We start from the raw sequence: 15,221 nt of genomic DNA, 5'->3' as shown, positions 1-15,221 counted from the left end.
GCCAGGCCCTAGACCTTGCCAGGGAAGGGTGGTCTCCGCCCTCCCATTCTCTCCAAACCCATCCTCAATTCAAGGTGCCTCCGCCCGTCCAGGCCGCCGCTCCAACCCAGGAAGCCCGCCCACGACTCCCTCACCAGCCCAGCCCGCTCACCGGCCTTGCACTCGCAGGCCGCGTACAGGTAGTTGTGCGTGCGCAGCAGCTTGCACTGGCCGTAGGGCCCGCAGTCGTCCACGCAGGGGGAGAGGAAAGTGCGCAGCCGCACCTCGGCCGTCGCGTTCCGGCACCGCACGTACCTGCGCGCACACACACCGGGCCGTCAGCGGGGTCCCAAGCCGCTCCTTCCCCAGCCCGGCCCCGCCCGGCCCCGCCCCGCTCACCGAGGCCCCACCCCGCACAGGGAGCGCAGGGTCAGGAACCAGGTCCCAGTCTGTGGGAAAGGGATTCGCAGCCTGGCCACTCTGGAAGTGGCACTGACGGACAGGAGGAAGCCAGCCAGGGACTCTTAGGGGAGAAGGGAGAAGAGGGGGTATCAGCGAGAGGGAGGAGGAGTCAGTGTGGGGTCAAGACCTAAAGAACCTTCACCCACCTGACCACATTTCCCTAGCCCATCCTTCCTCCATACCATCCCCCACTGGCCCCAGCCCCAGAGTTAAAGCCTCCTCTGCTTCCCCCATTCCTCACCCCCACCTTTAGAACAGGTCACCGCTGCATCCCCCAGGCTCAAGGGCACCTCGTGAGTCAGGCATCCAAACACCGTCACATTCTCCTGGAGCAGGGAGCTCTGCGAGGGCAGGTATGAAAACGAAGAGGTCACACCCTCCAGACCCTACCACCACCCCCACCGCCCCCAGACTCCTACACCTGTTAACACCTCTCCAGAAACCCCTCCGGGAGCTCACTGGACATCCCATTCCTGCAGGAATCCCATTCCTCCTCCCTCCGGGAGCTCACAGGACATCCCATTCCTCCACACCAAAGCCTGCCTTTCTCTTTCTCCCTCTTTCTCTTTCTCTGTCCTTCTCTCTTTTCTCCCTCTCTCACCCCTATTCTTAGAACAGAAAAACTGGAGAACACCAGATCCTCCACAGCAGAGATCTTTCAAAGACTGATGAGAAGGCAAGGCCCAGTTCTGAACATTGTCATTGAGCAGAATTGTTTAAACTCTGTCCAGACAAGAGAGAACACCCTGTTTCAGTCCCATCTAGCTTACTGAGGGGGGAGTGAGAGGGGGGCTGTTGCTGGATGTAGAAACTAGTTGTGAACAAAGGAAACTGTAAGGTTTTCAATCATCTTCACTTGGGTCTGAAGGCAGGAGGAGTGTAAAGAAATGTACTCTTCCCCAGGTAAAATGATCCTAGGTACTGAACAGCGGTAATAGAACACCTGGGGGGTTAGTGTATCAACCTGTCTGGGATTTAAAGAAACCAGATATCCACAGGAGTAAATGTAAGGAGTGTCTACAAGAATAAAAGTAACAGAATGCCATAAGCTCACCTCATTCAAAAAGGATTTGAGGTAGCTTATTAAATGCATATAATAGGATAAAATAAATGCATGAGGGAAATTTAAAAATCAAGATAAAAAAATAAAGTCTGTCCTTAGATGTGAGCCATATATTTGATGCTAACTTCCAAGCAACCAAAGCAAAAAAAGGAAACATAATGAGTTACCAGATTTTATCTTACGAGTCCATAAGATAAAATTTAATTAGAGTCTCAAGAGAAGCACAGCATCCAAACCGGTGGTTCTCAGGAAAATTCTCATCAAAGAAGCACTGTGTTCTGTCATGCATCCTGTCCTCAACCACAAGAGTGAATTTCATACAACTTGTTTATAACTTCCCTCAATGCAAGCCAGGGTAATATACCCAAGTATTATACCATAAAAGTCATTCTAGTTGGAAGCCAAAGGGGGAGAAATGTCCTCTAGGTATGCAGTTCTCTGATCCAAATGTTCAGTTCTTGATTCCAAGGGGAAAGATCAAAATACTCGGAGGGAAAAGTCAGAGTAGATGAGCCAATATATCTTTCAGAATAAATAAAATAGGCTGTTTGAGGTGTGTAACAAGTGTCATGGCATGCAGATGGGTGTAATATATGCAGATGAATGCACAAAGGGACAGGGTGAGAGGCTGCAGGGAGGTTGGGCCTCTACTCTCAAGATACTGAGGAAGAACAAGTATGGGTCTTACTGGTCTCTGAAACAGGCTCTATAGTTTCAAGGTCAAATCAAGACTTCACTGTCACTGCCCAAAGGCAAGAAGAGTCACAGAGAATTTAAGTATGAAAATAAGGAATGTCTTTGGGCTTAAGAATCTGATCTGTCCTGACCAGCAGGAGGACTAAAAAGTTCTGAGCCATGTCCTACAAAAGACCACATCTAGCCACAGACCAGGTCTCAGGTTGGCTGGTAGGGAAATGGTGCCTGCTCCCCAGAGCTGGGGAATAGTACATAAATTATTGGATCAATGTCAATTTAAGACAGTCACTAATGGCCTGACACAGGGCTCTGCCCTAAGCCCAGTCTTATTTAATGCTGAAAATAATAACTAAGAGATACAGAAGGCTGGCTTTTCAAGTGTGAATTACATAAAGCAGGGAAGACCCAAGACCCAAACTAGTACTAGGCAATGCCTCAAAGATGGACATGAATTCTTTCACTGAAGTTAAAAAGTTCACCGCAAAAATATGAGGTGGGAATTGGCAGGAGTTCACATGAACCAGCTCAGGGCACAAAAATGTGTGTGTCCCTTAGTGACGAGTAGATAAACATAGAAGTTAATGTGAAAAAGGACTGAGAACACACACAGTTTTAGGTCTTCTTCAATTTTCCAAAGTTTTTACATGTGATCCTATTACTCTTATAATAAAAAAGTAAATGTACACAACTGGTTTGAAAAAAAGAAAAAGAAAAAAGGAAAAGACTCCGAAATCTTAGTTCACCACAACCCCAGGTGATCCCCCAGTGTGATGTGGCAGCTCAAAGAGGGAACCTGACCTCAGGCTGCACAAACACCACCTGCCACGCTGGTCAGACCCCCTTGGATCACTTATCTCAGAGACACTAGGACCAGAGGAGACAGCAGAGGATGAGGAGAGGTCTAAGATGCTGAGGTTGTTCAGCTTTGGGGAGATGAGGGGCATCTGAAGGACTACTTAACAGGATAGGAATGTAACAACTGTACCACACAGAAGATGTAAAATAATAGGGGAAACTGTGCAGGGAAAGAGGGGGGATATGGAGGGTGCCTGGGTGGCTCAGTTGTTAAGCATCTGCCTTTGGCTCAGGTCATGATCCCAGGGTCCTGGGATCGAGGCCCGCATCGGGCTCTCTGCTCCGCGGGAAGCCTGCTTCTCCTTCTCCAACTCCCCCTGCTTGTGTTCCCTCTCTTACTGTATCTCTCTGTCAAATAAATAAATAAAATCTTTAAAAAAAAAAAAAGAGGGGGGATATGGGAACTCCCTGTACTTTCTGCCCAATTTTTCTGTAAGCTTAAAACTGCTCTGAAAAAATCAAGTCTATTAATTTAAAAAAAGAAAAGAAAAAAAAGGACAAGGATAGATTTACTGGATATAGCTTCTGGGGCAAAACAAAGATTGGTGGGTAGAAATCCTGGAGGCAGATTTTCATGGAATGTCACGACTTCCTTTAGCAATCAGAGCTGTCTAAATATGGACCGCATGGCCTCAAGAGGTGGTGAACTCCCCATCACAGAAGATATGCAAGAAAAGTGAACACCTGCCACAGAAGCCCTTGGGAAGTAGAAGGTTAGCCTATAAAACTGGGATAACTTAGCCCACTGTGAGTCGCCCTGGCTGACCTAGCCCTATCTGTAGTAGAGTCAACACTCAGGGGAATGTCTGTATCTTTATTGATCAGACTTGGGCTGAGACATTGTCCCTAATCATAAAGCGGGCCCAAAGCAACCCTGACATCTTCTCCTTCAAGCTCCCCTCCAGGGCAACCCCCCCCCCCCCCCGCCTCCCCATTTTCCACCAAGAGTACCACATTGAGCTGGAGCTCCAGGCTGAGGACGCCTCCACTGTCCAGCACTGGCAGCAGCCTCAGGGCAAACACTGCGGGGCGCTCAGGGGGCAGGGCCACGCTGGGGCCAAAGAAGATGTAGAAGTGGACAGAGAAGGTGTCCAGCTCATTGCGCAGTGTCGGGCGCACTGGCCAGCAGTGCTCTGGTGGGGATGTGGCCCCAGGCCCCTCCGCAGAAGCCCCCAGGGATGGCGGCTCTGGGGACAGTGGCTGGTTGCCCAGTGACTGGGGCATGTTCATGGCAGCTCCAGGGACGAGGACACGGGACAGGCTGGGCTGTGGGCACTCTGTGGGCAGAGGAAATCAGTGCTGGGGACTGCCGCCCTCACAAGCCCTGCAGCCCCACCACAAACCAGACCTGAGCCAGACAGGAATTAGCAAAGAGTAGGGAGGGATGAGAACTAGAATCAAATGTCCTTTGGAAGTATGGGGCATCCAGGGGTCACAAGATAGGGCCCAGGGGGTTCCTAGTGGTCACAACCAACGGAATGTCATGTGGAGGGAATCAAGGTCATCTCTCCCTCCCCAAGGACAGTGAAGACACTGTAGAAACAGATGATGGGCTCTCTCACTGATTTGCATGGGCTTTGGCAAGGACAGTGTCCCAGAGGTTTTAGATGCCCCTGCCTACCCCCAGGAAACTGAACGAGATTAAATCAAGGACAGTAATGAGGTCCCTTAGTTAGCCCCAGTCAAATGCAAAAAATTATCTAAAGGCCTTCCACTGAATCGAAGCTTCAAGTGGAAGGGCTTTGGGGAGTGTGAAGGAGCCTGGGGGGTTAGGGAGATTATAGGGCCATGGCAGAGGGTCAGCTGAACACAACCACCTGGCTGCCTCTTCCCAGCCACAGATGTCGGCACAGGCTGAGTGGCCAAGGCAGATGTGGGGCTTCTGACCTTGCAACCGCACACAGAGCTGGAAGCGGATGGTCCTGCCAGGACCCCGGGATGGGATCTCCACACGCACGTAGACCCAGTGCCCCCAGGGGGGCAGTGCCAGCTCCAGCTGGCACACCGAGGCACCTCCACAGGACAAAGAGCTTGAGTTGTGCAGGGGTGGGGCCTTGGGGCGCAGGCGCAACGTCAGGGGGCAGGCTGATGCCCCGCGGCTCCCCACACACGCCAGCTGTGCTGAAACCCTGTAAGTAAAGCTGGGCACAAAGACCCTGGGCAGAGGGGAGGTTGGGGGTAAGAAAGGACAGGCGAGAGGTTGAGAGGGACACCAGACTGAGGCAAACACTCAGGAAGAAGGCGGCATGGAGGGACAGGGGAAACAGGAGAACAGGAGGCCTTTTTGCTTCCTCCCCTCTGTGCCGGGGGAGAGGGAGGCAGGGGTCCAACCCCCGCCCCGGGGGCTCTGGGTGGCCCCGTAGCCCAGGTTGGCCAGTGGAAAAGTAGGAACAGGTAGACAGGCTGAGAAGCCAAAAGAACCCTGTTCCCTGTTTGAAGCCAAGGAAGGAAGAGGGAAAGGGTCAGGTTTGGGGGAGTATTCGACTTACTTGTACAGGGCTGAGCGATTGTGGGCCGAGAGGGTTTGCTCTGAGGGACGGCCAGGCACCAGCACAGCAACGTCCAGCAAACGCCGGACAATCAGCTGTGGTTGAAGGAGGTACTGACACTCATCCTGGAGACCCTGAGACAAAAGCAGGAGTGGTGGGAGGAGAGACAGCAAGGGCGCTACTAAAGCAAGGCAAACAGAATCTGCCAAAGGGTGGGGGACAAAGCTCCCAGGGCTAGGACTGAGGTCTCTCTAAGCTCCGGGTCCCTCCTGCCTGGTCTCCACTTCTGTCTTTCTGGGTGCATAGGATCTACTCCGATCCTCCGCACTGGCTGACGTCTGGGGACTCGAAGCCACGCCCCCCAGGCAATCAGGCCTGCACCTCCTCCACTCTAACCCCTCCCCCTGGACACTCCCAGACAGCCCCTCGAGGTAATTTCAAAACACCCCATTTCCCCTCCAAGCCCTCAAGAACTTAGAACACTGGCTCTCTTTTGGGGTTAGAAAGCTCCCTGAGGCCTCTAGTCCAAACAAACCCAGCCTTCCTAATCTGAATCTTTCATTTCCTTTATTCCCTACTCGGCCCTCCCAAGTGTTTGTCCAGCCTCTGCATTAACACCCCCCGGGGAAGGGCCACTCTACCTTCTAGGCAATCTCCAGACTGTAGGCAACTTGAAAACAGGAACCTTGTCTTATTTTATTTTTGCTCCCCAAGACATGAAGCCTAATCATGCCTCACAGATGAACATCGGCTGAATAAATGAATGAATAAACGAATCAACACAGCTGTGGGCAGCTCTGATGTTTATGAAGCCAGAGCCTGTTTTCTGTCTCCCCTCCCACTGCTCTGTCTCAGGGGACCCACAGATACATCTGCTCCTTCTGAATCAAGCTGGGTTTCTTCCATTACTGGACACGACAGCCACATCTAAGCTGCTCTTCTGGGTGAGATCCCTGACCCTTGTCGACTGAGTTAGCACCGCCCTGGCACGCACAGCCTCCTCACTCCTCTGTGGGCACAGTCCCTTCTGGCCCCTCCTCTGCAGCATCTGCAGCTACCTAAGCCCTCTGATCCCAGCAGGTCAGAGGAGGACAGGGCTCCTGATGAGGCTTCTCAGTTCTTCTGGACAAATGGCCTTATGCTGGCCCAAGAAACTGAAGGCCACTGTTTACTTATGTGGTTTTTCTGACCGAGACAAACCTCTAAACCTCATTCTGACAGAAGTTCCAGGCTCTGACATCCCTCTGGGTTCCATACCGTGGACGAGCCAGCCAAGGCACTGACTTCCAGCAAAGCACCCCAAGGCTGGAAGCAGGGAGGCCTTGATGAGGCCAGGCCAAAGACCTCACTACCCTCTGCCTGGAATTCTTCTGTGCCTTTTGCACCACTGCATCCCCAATGCCCAGCACACTACCTGGCAAATACTAGGCACTAAGAAAATATCTGTTCAGTTAAAGAGTGGGTGACAAAAAGAGGGTCCTTTCAGAGAGCTCTTCAACCTACCTAGTTGCTCGAAGACCTCCATCTCTGATACCCAAAGCAGATGTCCTTCATTTTTGGTGTCAAACCCTAAGGACCAGAAGTACTACCACAAGTCATCTCATCAACCCCACTTCCTACGGGAGCAGTCACCACCACAATAACCTTGCAGTAAGCGAGCCCCAAAGGTGGGGGCTCACATGCAGGAGGTGGCCCATTTCCTTGCTGGATGGACAATCCAGGGGGAAGAAACACTTTGCTCTACATCTTTCTTGTTGTTGGCTTAACTGAAGGATCAATGGACATGACCTCAATGGTTAAAATGTGCTCCTTCCTTAAACTGTATAATGCGCACATCCCTTACTGCGGAGGGAAGCATTCAATCAGTGGAGAGCAGGGAAGGTGCAGAGATGCAGCAGCCTTCACCCTTGATAGGGCCAGAGAAAGGGCACCAGAAGCCAGGTCTTCAGGAGCTGCCAAGGCATAAGCCAAGTGAGAGAGTCCAAACTGAGCCAACATCAGCAGTCACGTAAGGAATGGGGTCAAAGCAAGGACACTTGAGAAACCAGGAGGGCCAAAGTGAGAAGTAGAGTGGGAACTAGTCTGAAAGGAGCTAGGGAGGAAGGCCTTTGACTGAACCCCAGACTGTCCTCAGCAAGGCTGAGTTTCCTGTGGAAGGCCTCAGCAGGGTGGCCAGTGCCAGACTCTGGATAGGGCTTATGGACTAAGATGCCCAAAGACGCTTGCCCTTCCCTGTAGGAATATCCCAATACCCAGGACAGCCCCTGGCCCAAAGTCAGTCAGCACCAATCAACACAGAAGAGTGCTGGACAGCCTGCAGGGGACAAGAGTGCAAGCAGAGAGATGACTGGGAGGCTAGTGCGGTGGCCCTGGAGAAAGCTCAGGGAAGGTTTGCTCAGAATGGAAAGAGAGAAGCAGATGCATTCAGAGCATACTTTAGAAGTAGAATCAACAAGACTTTTTCTTTACGGACTAGCTATAGAGAAATAAAGGGAAAAGAAGAATCAAGTATGACACCTAAATTGGGGGCTTAAGCAAATGGAGAATGGCAGTGCCACTGACTGAGAAGAAGACGAGAGAGAAGAGGCTTGGGCTGGGAGAAGTAAAATGAGAATCAGTGAGATTTTCACTTTGGGCTCTGCTTTGATTTGTACATGCTAAGTTTGAGACATTTCTTGGACATCCAATCAGAGATACCAAGCCATTAAATATAAAGTCTGAGATTTAAAGAAATTAGGACTCATGGAATACACTTGGAAAATATAACTTATAGGTGGTATTTAAAACTGGAGACACCTAGCAAGAGAATGGAGAAATAAAAAGGAATAAAAGGAACTGTCTCAGGACCAAACATTGGGGCCCCACAAAATGCACCAAGCAGAGGAGACACCAAGAAAGGAGACAGAGAAAGAGTGGTGGGTAGGAGGAAAATCAGGACAGTTCTATAAAGTCATAAAGGCCACAAGGAGAAAGTGTTTTAAGAAGGAACTCGTTAATAGCTAGTTACTACTTAACTCTGGAGAGAGGAAGTAGGGACTGGAAGGAGTGAAGGGAAGAGGAAGACTTACTTTTCACTGTATGCCTTTTGTACCTTTCGAATGCTGTACCACGTGCATATATTACCTATTCGAGACACAAATATAATAATTTAGAAGGAGGAGGAAGAGCAGAATGAGCACTGTTAGCAGATTTTAATCTCTTCAAGTTGAGATACAGAGCTATACTTGGTCTGGTTGATGGATTCAGTCAGATCCTTTCTTCCCTACCATCTGCTTCTTTGCTTTCCTTATCCTTCTTTTCATTACGTTACCTGCTTTCATTTACTTTCAAATCTTGGAGCTGGAAAGAGGAAGCATTTGAGGAGAACTCTGCTCCAGAAATTTGGAAAACTTTCCCCTAATGAGCCAGGTGGTACCAGATGTTACCTATAATCCAAAGGTCAGTCCCTCAGGGCAGACTGGGCACCACAGAATGAACACATGCTCCAAGACAGGGAGGGCAAGGCAATGGAGGGCATGGGTCAAGACAGAAGAGGTTGACAGGGAAAAGGGGAAAAGGAAAGGAGAAGTGAGATCAGTTTGGGACCCTATGAATTTGAGAAGATAGCAGAAGAACAATGAAAATTGGCCATGCCGCCGCTGTGTGCCAGGCTCTGTGCCAGGTGCTAGGAATACAGTAGCCAGTGCCACAGACACAGGAGCTTGCAGACGTGTGTGACCAGAGCGCAGGAGAACGGCATGGATCAGGTAAGTCACTGCCCTTCTTCAACCTCTTAAAGGTCCCAATCACTCTCAGGATAAAGTTCAAACTTCTAGGTCCTTCGTGATCTGGCCTCTGCTCACCCGCCCAGTTCCCTTACCCAATCCAACAAGCACTCCACACTGAACCGCTTCAGTTCTCCCCTCTGCGCCTTAGCCCATGCTACTCCCACCACCTGGAATGGCTTCCCTTGCTTTTTCAACATCAGGTCTCCCCTCCTGTTTCCTAAAACCACCTCTCCCATATTACCAGACTGAGTTAGCCATCTCTCCTTTGTCCTCTTAAAACATCTCCTGTATCTCACTAATATACATCTTATTTATCTGTGTCCCTCACACCCAAGGTCTGGGACAAAGCAGGTGCCCAAGGACTAAGGTCTAAAGGGAGGTCTGAGCTCATCCCCAAAGCTGAGGAGGACCGTAGAAACAGTGCTGCCTTCTTATGGTTGGGACTCTTCAGTCCCCACCTGAGGCCAAGCCTCACAGGAAGTCAGGACAGCAGTATGAGGAGAAAGTAAGTCAAGAAGATGGAGCCCTGGAGGAATGCTCTGGACAATTAATTCACAGGCTGGAGTCTAGGGAATTAACCAGAGAAGAAGAATCCTTAGAGGCCCATATAAGATTCCAAAAGATAATCAAATTCTTAGAGAAACCACAAGGATGATTTCTTGCCCGTCCCTCACCCCCAAGCCTCTAGAAGACGCCTTAACTAAAGATCTATATCTCTCATGGTATTCAGGCCTGCTGTCATTCATGGGCAAGGTGTAACAGTGTCCCCTTGTCTCTGATATCGCCATACCTCAGGAGTTCTGCCAGTTAGCCCTCCAGCTTGCAGTTCCAAGTCCCAGACCCCACTTGCTATATCTAGATGCAAATGGCTACATCAAGGCTGGTTCTGACCTCTCCTCACCAGGCCCCCAGTTCCTCCTACTCATCCAGAAAGGTTTCTGGATAACTAGAGCAGGGCTTCAGAAAGATTTTCCCTGTCAGTTCTCACAAAGAGAATCAAGGATCGAAGTTACAATCAGGAATGTGCTCTTTGGGATTTGGCCAAAGACCTAAGGCATTCCTTGGAATAGAATAACCCCTAGTTCTGATGAGAGTCAAGATCTACCTAGAACCCAGAGCCATTTCCAGGTGAGTTCCCAACATGCTGTCATCCACAGGGCTCTCAGGCCTTGACAGGAAATTCTCTGGTACAACACTCTCAGGAAAGATAGGCCTATCACTGAGGCCTCAAGTTGCTTTCTCAGCCATAGTTCCCATCGCTGACAACAGCAGACCAGTGCACCTGTCCCTGTATAATTCTCAACTCGTTCAAAAGCATCATAACACCTTCTCTGAGCACTGCACTATAGCAGGAGGAGGAGAGGTGAGTCTGGCGTGGACAAAGAGCCACTGCCCTCAAGGAACTCAGCCTGGAGAGATACAGCTGAGTCAAATCTTCCCAACTGGAAATTTCTCAATGGCCAAGTCCCACTAGCTTTCGTGTTCCTCAGCATCCTGTTCTTTAAATCCTTGCTCTGCTTATGCTCAGTCCTTCACCCTTACCACTGGCCCCACACATGTGGCCATCCCACTCTGCCAAGGGCCAGCTTATCATACCCTCCCTTCCTGCCAATGGACAAGAGTAAGAAACCTATAGATCCTCTCACTACAAGGAGGATATGTGGCCTGTACCTGGGAGGGGCAGGAAAACTTTGTGGCATTTCTTTCCCCTCCAAATCAGAATGGAGAAGGATACTGACCTTTGAACCTACACTTCAGACTTTAAAAACCTCTGTTCTATGAAATCAGAGCTGACATTTGGAGAAAAGGAAGCAACAGTTGGGATGGACACCAGCTGCCCAAGGCCTCCTTTTAACAGGAAAGGGCTTCCCTGCCCCCAAGTGTTCTCCTATGGTCTTCCAGAGGGTGTAGGGAGCTGAAATTATGATAGAAGAGGAATGTTTTCTCCCAGATGGACCAACAACTGGGCTGGAGCCTATGAGAGTCTGCAGGGCTATCCCCAATCAAGATGTAGAACAAGACCAGTCTTGGGTTTGTGCAGCAGCATATGACCAGTCCGTGGCCGGCTTCTGATCACCTTGAATAACCCTCACACCTTCTAACAGGGACACTACTCCACAGTGCCAGGGCCTCTGACCGATTCCAGACTCTGCACTTTCCCTTCAGCTACCTGCACCCACTATGTCCTCCTAAGGCTCCCAAATTGCCTCCTACAGATCATGACCTCTGGCCCACCTGCCAGCCTCTAGCTACACCCCACCCTCGCCACCCTTATGCTGTTGCCCACCCTGGAACAAGGCTGGTATGCCAGGTAGCCTGAGGGGGATTCTGCAGGCATGGAGAAGCAGCTTTGGCCCCTCCTACCCTGGGCAGCATCAACCCACCTTGACAGAGATGTGGCCATGGGCCTGGGGAAGGTGGGCAGCCAAGAACCAGTCCCCAGGTAAGGGGCTGCTGACGTTAAAGATGCCTGAGGTGCGGTTGGGCAGTGTCCAGCTGAGGGTCAGTGAGAAAACCCCAGGCACAGCCGTGTCCCCTGGGAAGTGTGTGTGCAGGGGATTGATGACAGGGGGTGCCCCGGACCGGAAATACCTGGGGGACCAGAATGAGGAGAGGAAGACAACAGGCAATGGGGTGGGAGATGGGAAATGGGGAAAAGAAAGAACTGTCACTCATCACCAATAACACAAGTGAATTCCCTATACTGATACATACAGCAAAGTGGTTCCAGGTCAGGAGTCAGGGCATAAAGAGTAAGTCAGCTCAGGCTCTCACACAGTCAAACAGGAGTCAGGAGCCAGAGGTCCCTCACTTAGTCATACTTCAATCTGGACATAGGTGAGGGGTTGGGTCAGTTTAGATACTCATACAGTCACACTTTAGTTTGGAAAGTGCTCTGGAGTTGGAGGTGGGGGTCAGGATGTTAACTCGGACACTCACACAGTCACACTTTGGTCTGGGCAGTGGTCCCCAAAGGTTCCCCCCTGCTCCTTGAAGATGATGAGGTTCCAAACAGCCAGGAATGTGTCCTCAGGAACATGGAAGTGGAAGAGCTCGGTGCTGGCAAAGGAGCGGAAGGGACTCAGCTTGCGGGGTGAGCAGGTGGAGTAGTCAGTCAGGAAGAGGCCTCCTGGGGAGCAGGCAAGAGAGAAAGGAGCAGGGTAGGACACAGGGCACGTTCGTTAAGCAACAGGAATAGCACCAACTCAACAAATATTCTCCTCTGAGCCAAGAGCTGGGGCTCATGCTGCCCTAGCCATCTGCTTTACTCCTTATAATGACCTTGGGAAAAATGACCTGTTTTTACAGATAAGGAAACTGAGGCTCAAACCTAGACCAACTGAGGATTCAAACTTAGATCTATCTACATCCCAAACCAGGACCCTTTATATGCCCCCACAGCTGTCCCTCACTGAGGAGTCATTGTTCTCTTCTTAGCAAGCTTAACAAAACAGAGGTGTGAATGGCGTGTGCTGGGGTGGGGGTGGGGGACATGGGCTCTTTGGCCACTGAGCAGGCTAGAACTCCACCTGTGGAGCTTGGGAGTCAGCACTGAATGTGTAACTTCCTTGTTTATTTTCTTCCCCTTTCTGTTCCCCTGTGGTTCCAGGAGCAGTAAAAACCCTCAGAAGCTTCACAAAAGCTGTCTGTATACTGGCTCAGGGAGGGGGAAGGGGAAAGTGTGGTGAGGATGCAAGGGGCCTGCTTGGGTGGCAGAGGCAAGAACAGGAGCTGGTAGGCCACCATGAGAACTCCCAGGAGAGGAGGGGAGTCATCAGGCCCTGTAGGATTCAGAATGAGCAATCAGAGGGCGTTTCCCCAGAGGGAGGCCCGGTGAGGCAGTCAGCTGGCGACTCAGGAGAAGATCAAACCACTTGGAAATATTCACACTTGGGGTTGGGGGCACTGGTTATCTCTAACTGAAGCGCCAAGATACAAGTACCTGATCATGGTTGTTCAGAGCAGAGCCAAGGTGAGCAAAAAAGTCTGGTGTCAGCAGCTCTCCAGGCAAATGCATGGGCACTAGGACTGCCGTGACAGTGAAAATAACCCAGTAGCTCAGCTGCATAGAAGAGTGTCCCCGATGGCAGGCAAAGTTCTGGAGAATCTGACTGCTCTGGAGACCTAAGATCAGCCCTAGAGAAGCACAGAAGGATGCCCCCAGGACAGATGAGAAGGCTGGGAACTCCAGCAGCTTCAGGACAGAGCAGGGGGTAGAGGGAAGACTGTGGAGGGGAGCTTTCAGCCAAACAGGAAATACACACAGGGCTTACCTAGTCTGACAATCTCCCTTCCAGAAATGGGAGCTATAACTCAAGATGAGGTATTTGAAATAAGAGAGAAAGAGGCATCTGGGAAAGGGAGCCTGCTGAAGGAGGGAACACAGGTAAGGAAGGCACCACTGAACTTCAAGGTCACCCTGCAGGGAGCTGCCCTAAGTATGTAGAGGCCACGGGCCCTAGACGGGCCTATGCTCATCTTCAAAGCCATGGCTAGACCCAAGGACTAGTCAGTACAGTTCAGACCACATGATGAGCCTCAACAGTCAGCAAGGAAAACCTGCCACCTTTGCGAGCTGAGCACTGATAATGGAGGCAGAAAGCCAAGAGCTGAATAGCCTGGCCGCTACTGTTTACAAGAAAGTGGAGCTCTGGAGCACCCTTTACTGGGGTTAGGGGAGAGCTTCTCCTCCCCAAAGCTGGTACCAGGTCATCGGATGGGCCACTGCTATTGTGAGGAAGAAATGTTGGCCAGTCCCCCAGTGCAGACCCTCCGAGAACTGGTGGTGAAAAGCAGCTAATGACTTTTGGAAAAAAATGGATAAGTACAAAGTACAAAAGTACAAGTACAAAAACCCCTTGTGATTCAAAGGAACATGGCATGGCCTGGAGAACTGGGAAACTGGTTAAGCCACCCGAAAAGTGGCCAGGGGCTACAGAGGTCACAGAATGGGCTGGTGGGAAAGGGAGTGAGCAGCAACTGACATGGTGGGAGGAGCCTAGAAGTTCTAAGGGCAGATGCTTGAGAAAGTGTCTACAGCCCCATTCACTCCAAGCTTTGGTTTGGCATTTCACAACGGCCTACAGAGCTGTGTCCCAGAGGAAGCATGAGTAAAGCCCTAGTCAAGCCCAGAGGAACCCGTCCTGGATGCTCCATACTTCCACATGAAGCTAGGGTGATTTTCCACCACCGTCTGAAACACACACGCACACGCACACATGCAAATACACATACAGGCAGAGGCTGGCCCTGCTAGTGATAGCACTAGGTGGAACAAAAGGCGACTTCCTGGGATGGCAAGGCACCCCTGGGCTATGCAACTATAGTCAGCTGAGCCCAAGGAAAAGACCCAAGGATTGGGGTAGACCAGGAGACCCAGGAGGTACCTTCCATTCCTGAAATGAGACTAAAGCCAACAATAAGCATTCATTAAGACTACGCTATGCGCTCTGATATGCTCTGATGGTCCTGTGACACTGCCAGCCTCTTCTCAGGTGAAACCTGTCACCACCACCAGGTCACAGAGCACCCCTGCGGGCCAGGCCACAGCCACCAAGGCAGGGATTATTAACAACACCAAGAGCAGCCTTTAGTAGAGCCTATTCAGAGCTCTTTTCCAACTTCATTACAATTCTCCCCGAAGCACCTGAACCTGCTTCTGGACAATCATCTTTTAATCCACATCTTTCAGCTTCCTACAGTTCTGTGGCTGTCAGCCACCCTCCTCCCCTAGCCAGCCCAGGCTTGCTCAGTGGGCTTGTGAACAAAGAAGCCATGGTGGCAGGGATGGATGCTACGAATTGGGCTCAACAGTAGATTCTCCCTCACCTAAACTGAAAAACTGGCCTGGCTATTACCTGGCTATTACCAAATTAGGCTATTGCCTAATTTGCCAGCAGCATTCATCAA

The 15,221-nt window shown here is 50.8% G+C and overlaps 1 protein-coding gene across 17 annotated transcripts in view; it reads right to left on the bottom strand.

Annotated features, from left to right (window-relative positions):
* The window catches only part of TMEM8B (transmembrane protein 8B), a 79,146-nt gene that overhangs the window by 44,933 nt on the left and 18,992 nt on the right, over positions 1–15,221 (bottom strand). For 9 of the 17 annotated variants that reach the window (XR_010407708.1, XR_010407707.1, XM_045882669.3 and 6 more), the window contains exons 2-9: positions 12,252–12,441; positions 11,696–11,903; positions 5,545–5,678; positions 4,943–5,211; positions 4,007–4,332; positions 689–782; positions 379–502; positions 152–294 (exon numbers count right to left, since the gene is read on the bottom strand). Coding sequence is in view for 15 of the 17 variants with exons in the window: in XM_064579427.1 (XP_064435497.1) it covers positions 152–294; positions 379–502; positions 689–782; positions 4,007–4,332; positions 4,943–5,211; positions 5,545–5,678; positions 11,696–11,903; positions 12,252–12,441 (1,488 nt within the window). In the remaining 2 variants the exon portion in view is untranslated. The other 8 variants (XM_064579431.1, XM_054509299.1, XM_064579433.1 and 5 more) reach the window with 4 other exon arrangements.

The sequence above is a fragment of the Mirounga angustirostris genome, unplaced genomic scaffold, assembly GCF_029215605.1.
Source record: "Mirounga angustirostris isolate CCGP_5_RB_7025 unplaced genomic scaffold, mMirAng1.0.hap1 SCAF_15, whole genome shotgun sequence".
Taxonomy (NCBI): domain Eukaryota; kingdom Metazoa; phylum Chordata; class Mammalia; order Carnivora; family Phocidae; genus Mirounga; species Mirounga angustirostris.
The sequence above is the reverse complement of the archived record's forward strand: the minus strand, read 5'-3'. Positions and strand labels throughout refer to the sequence as shown.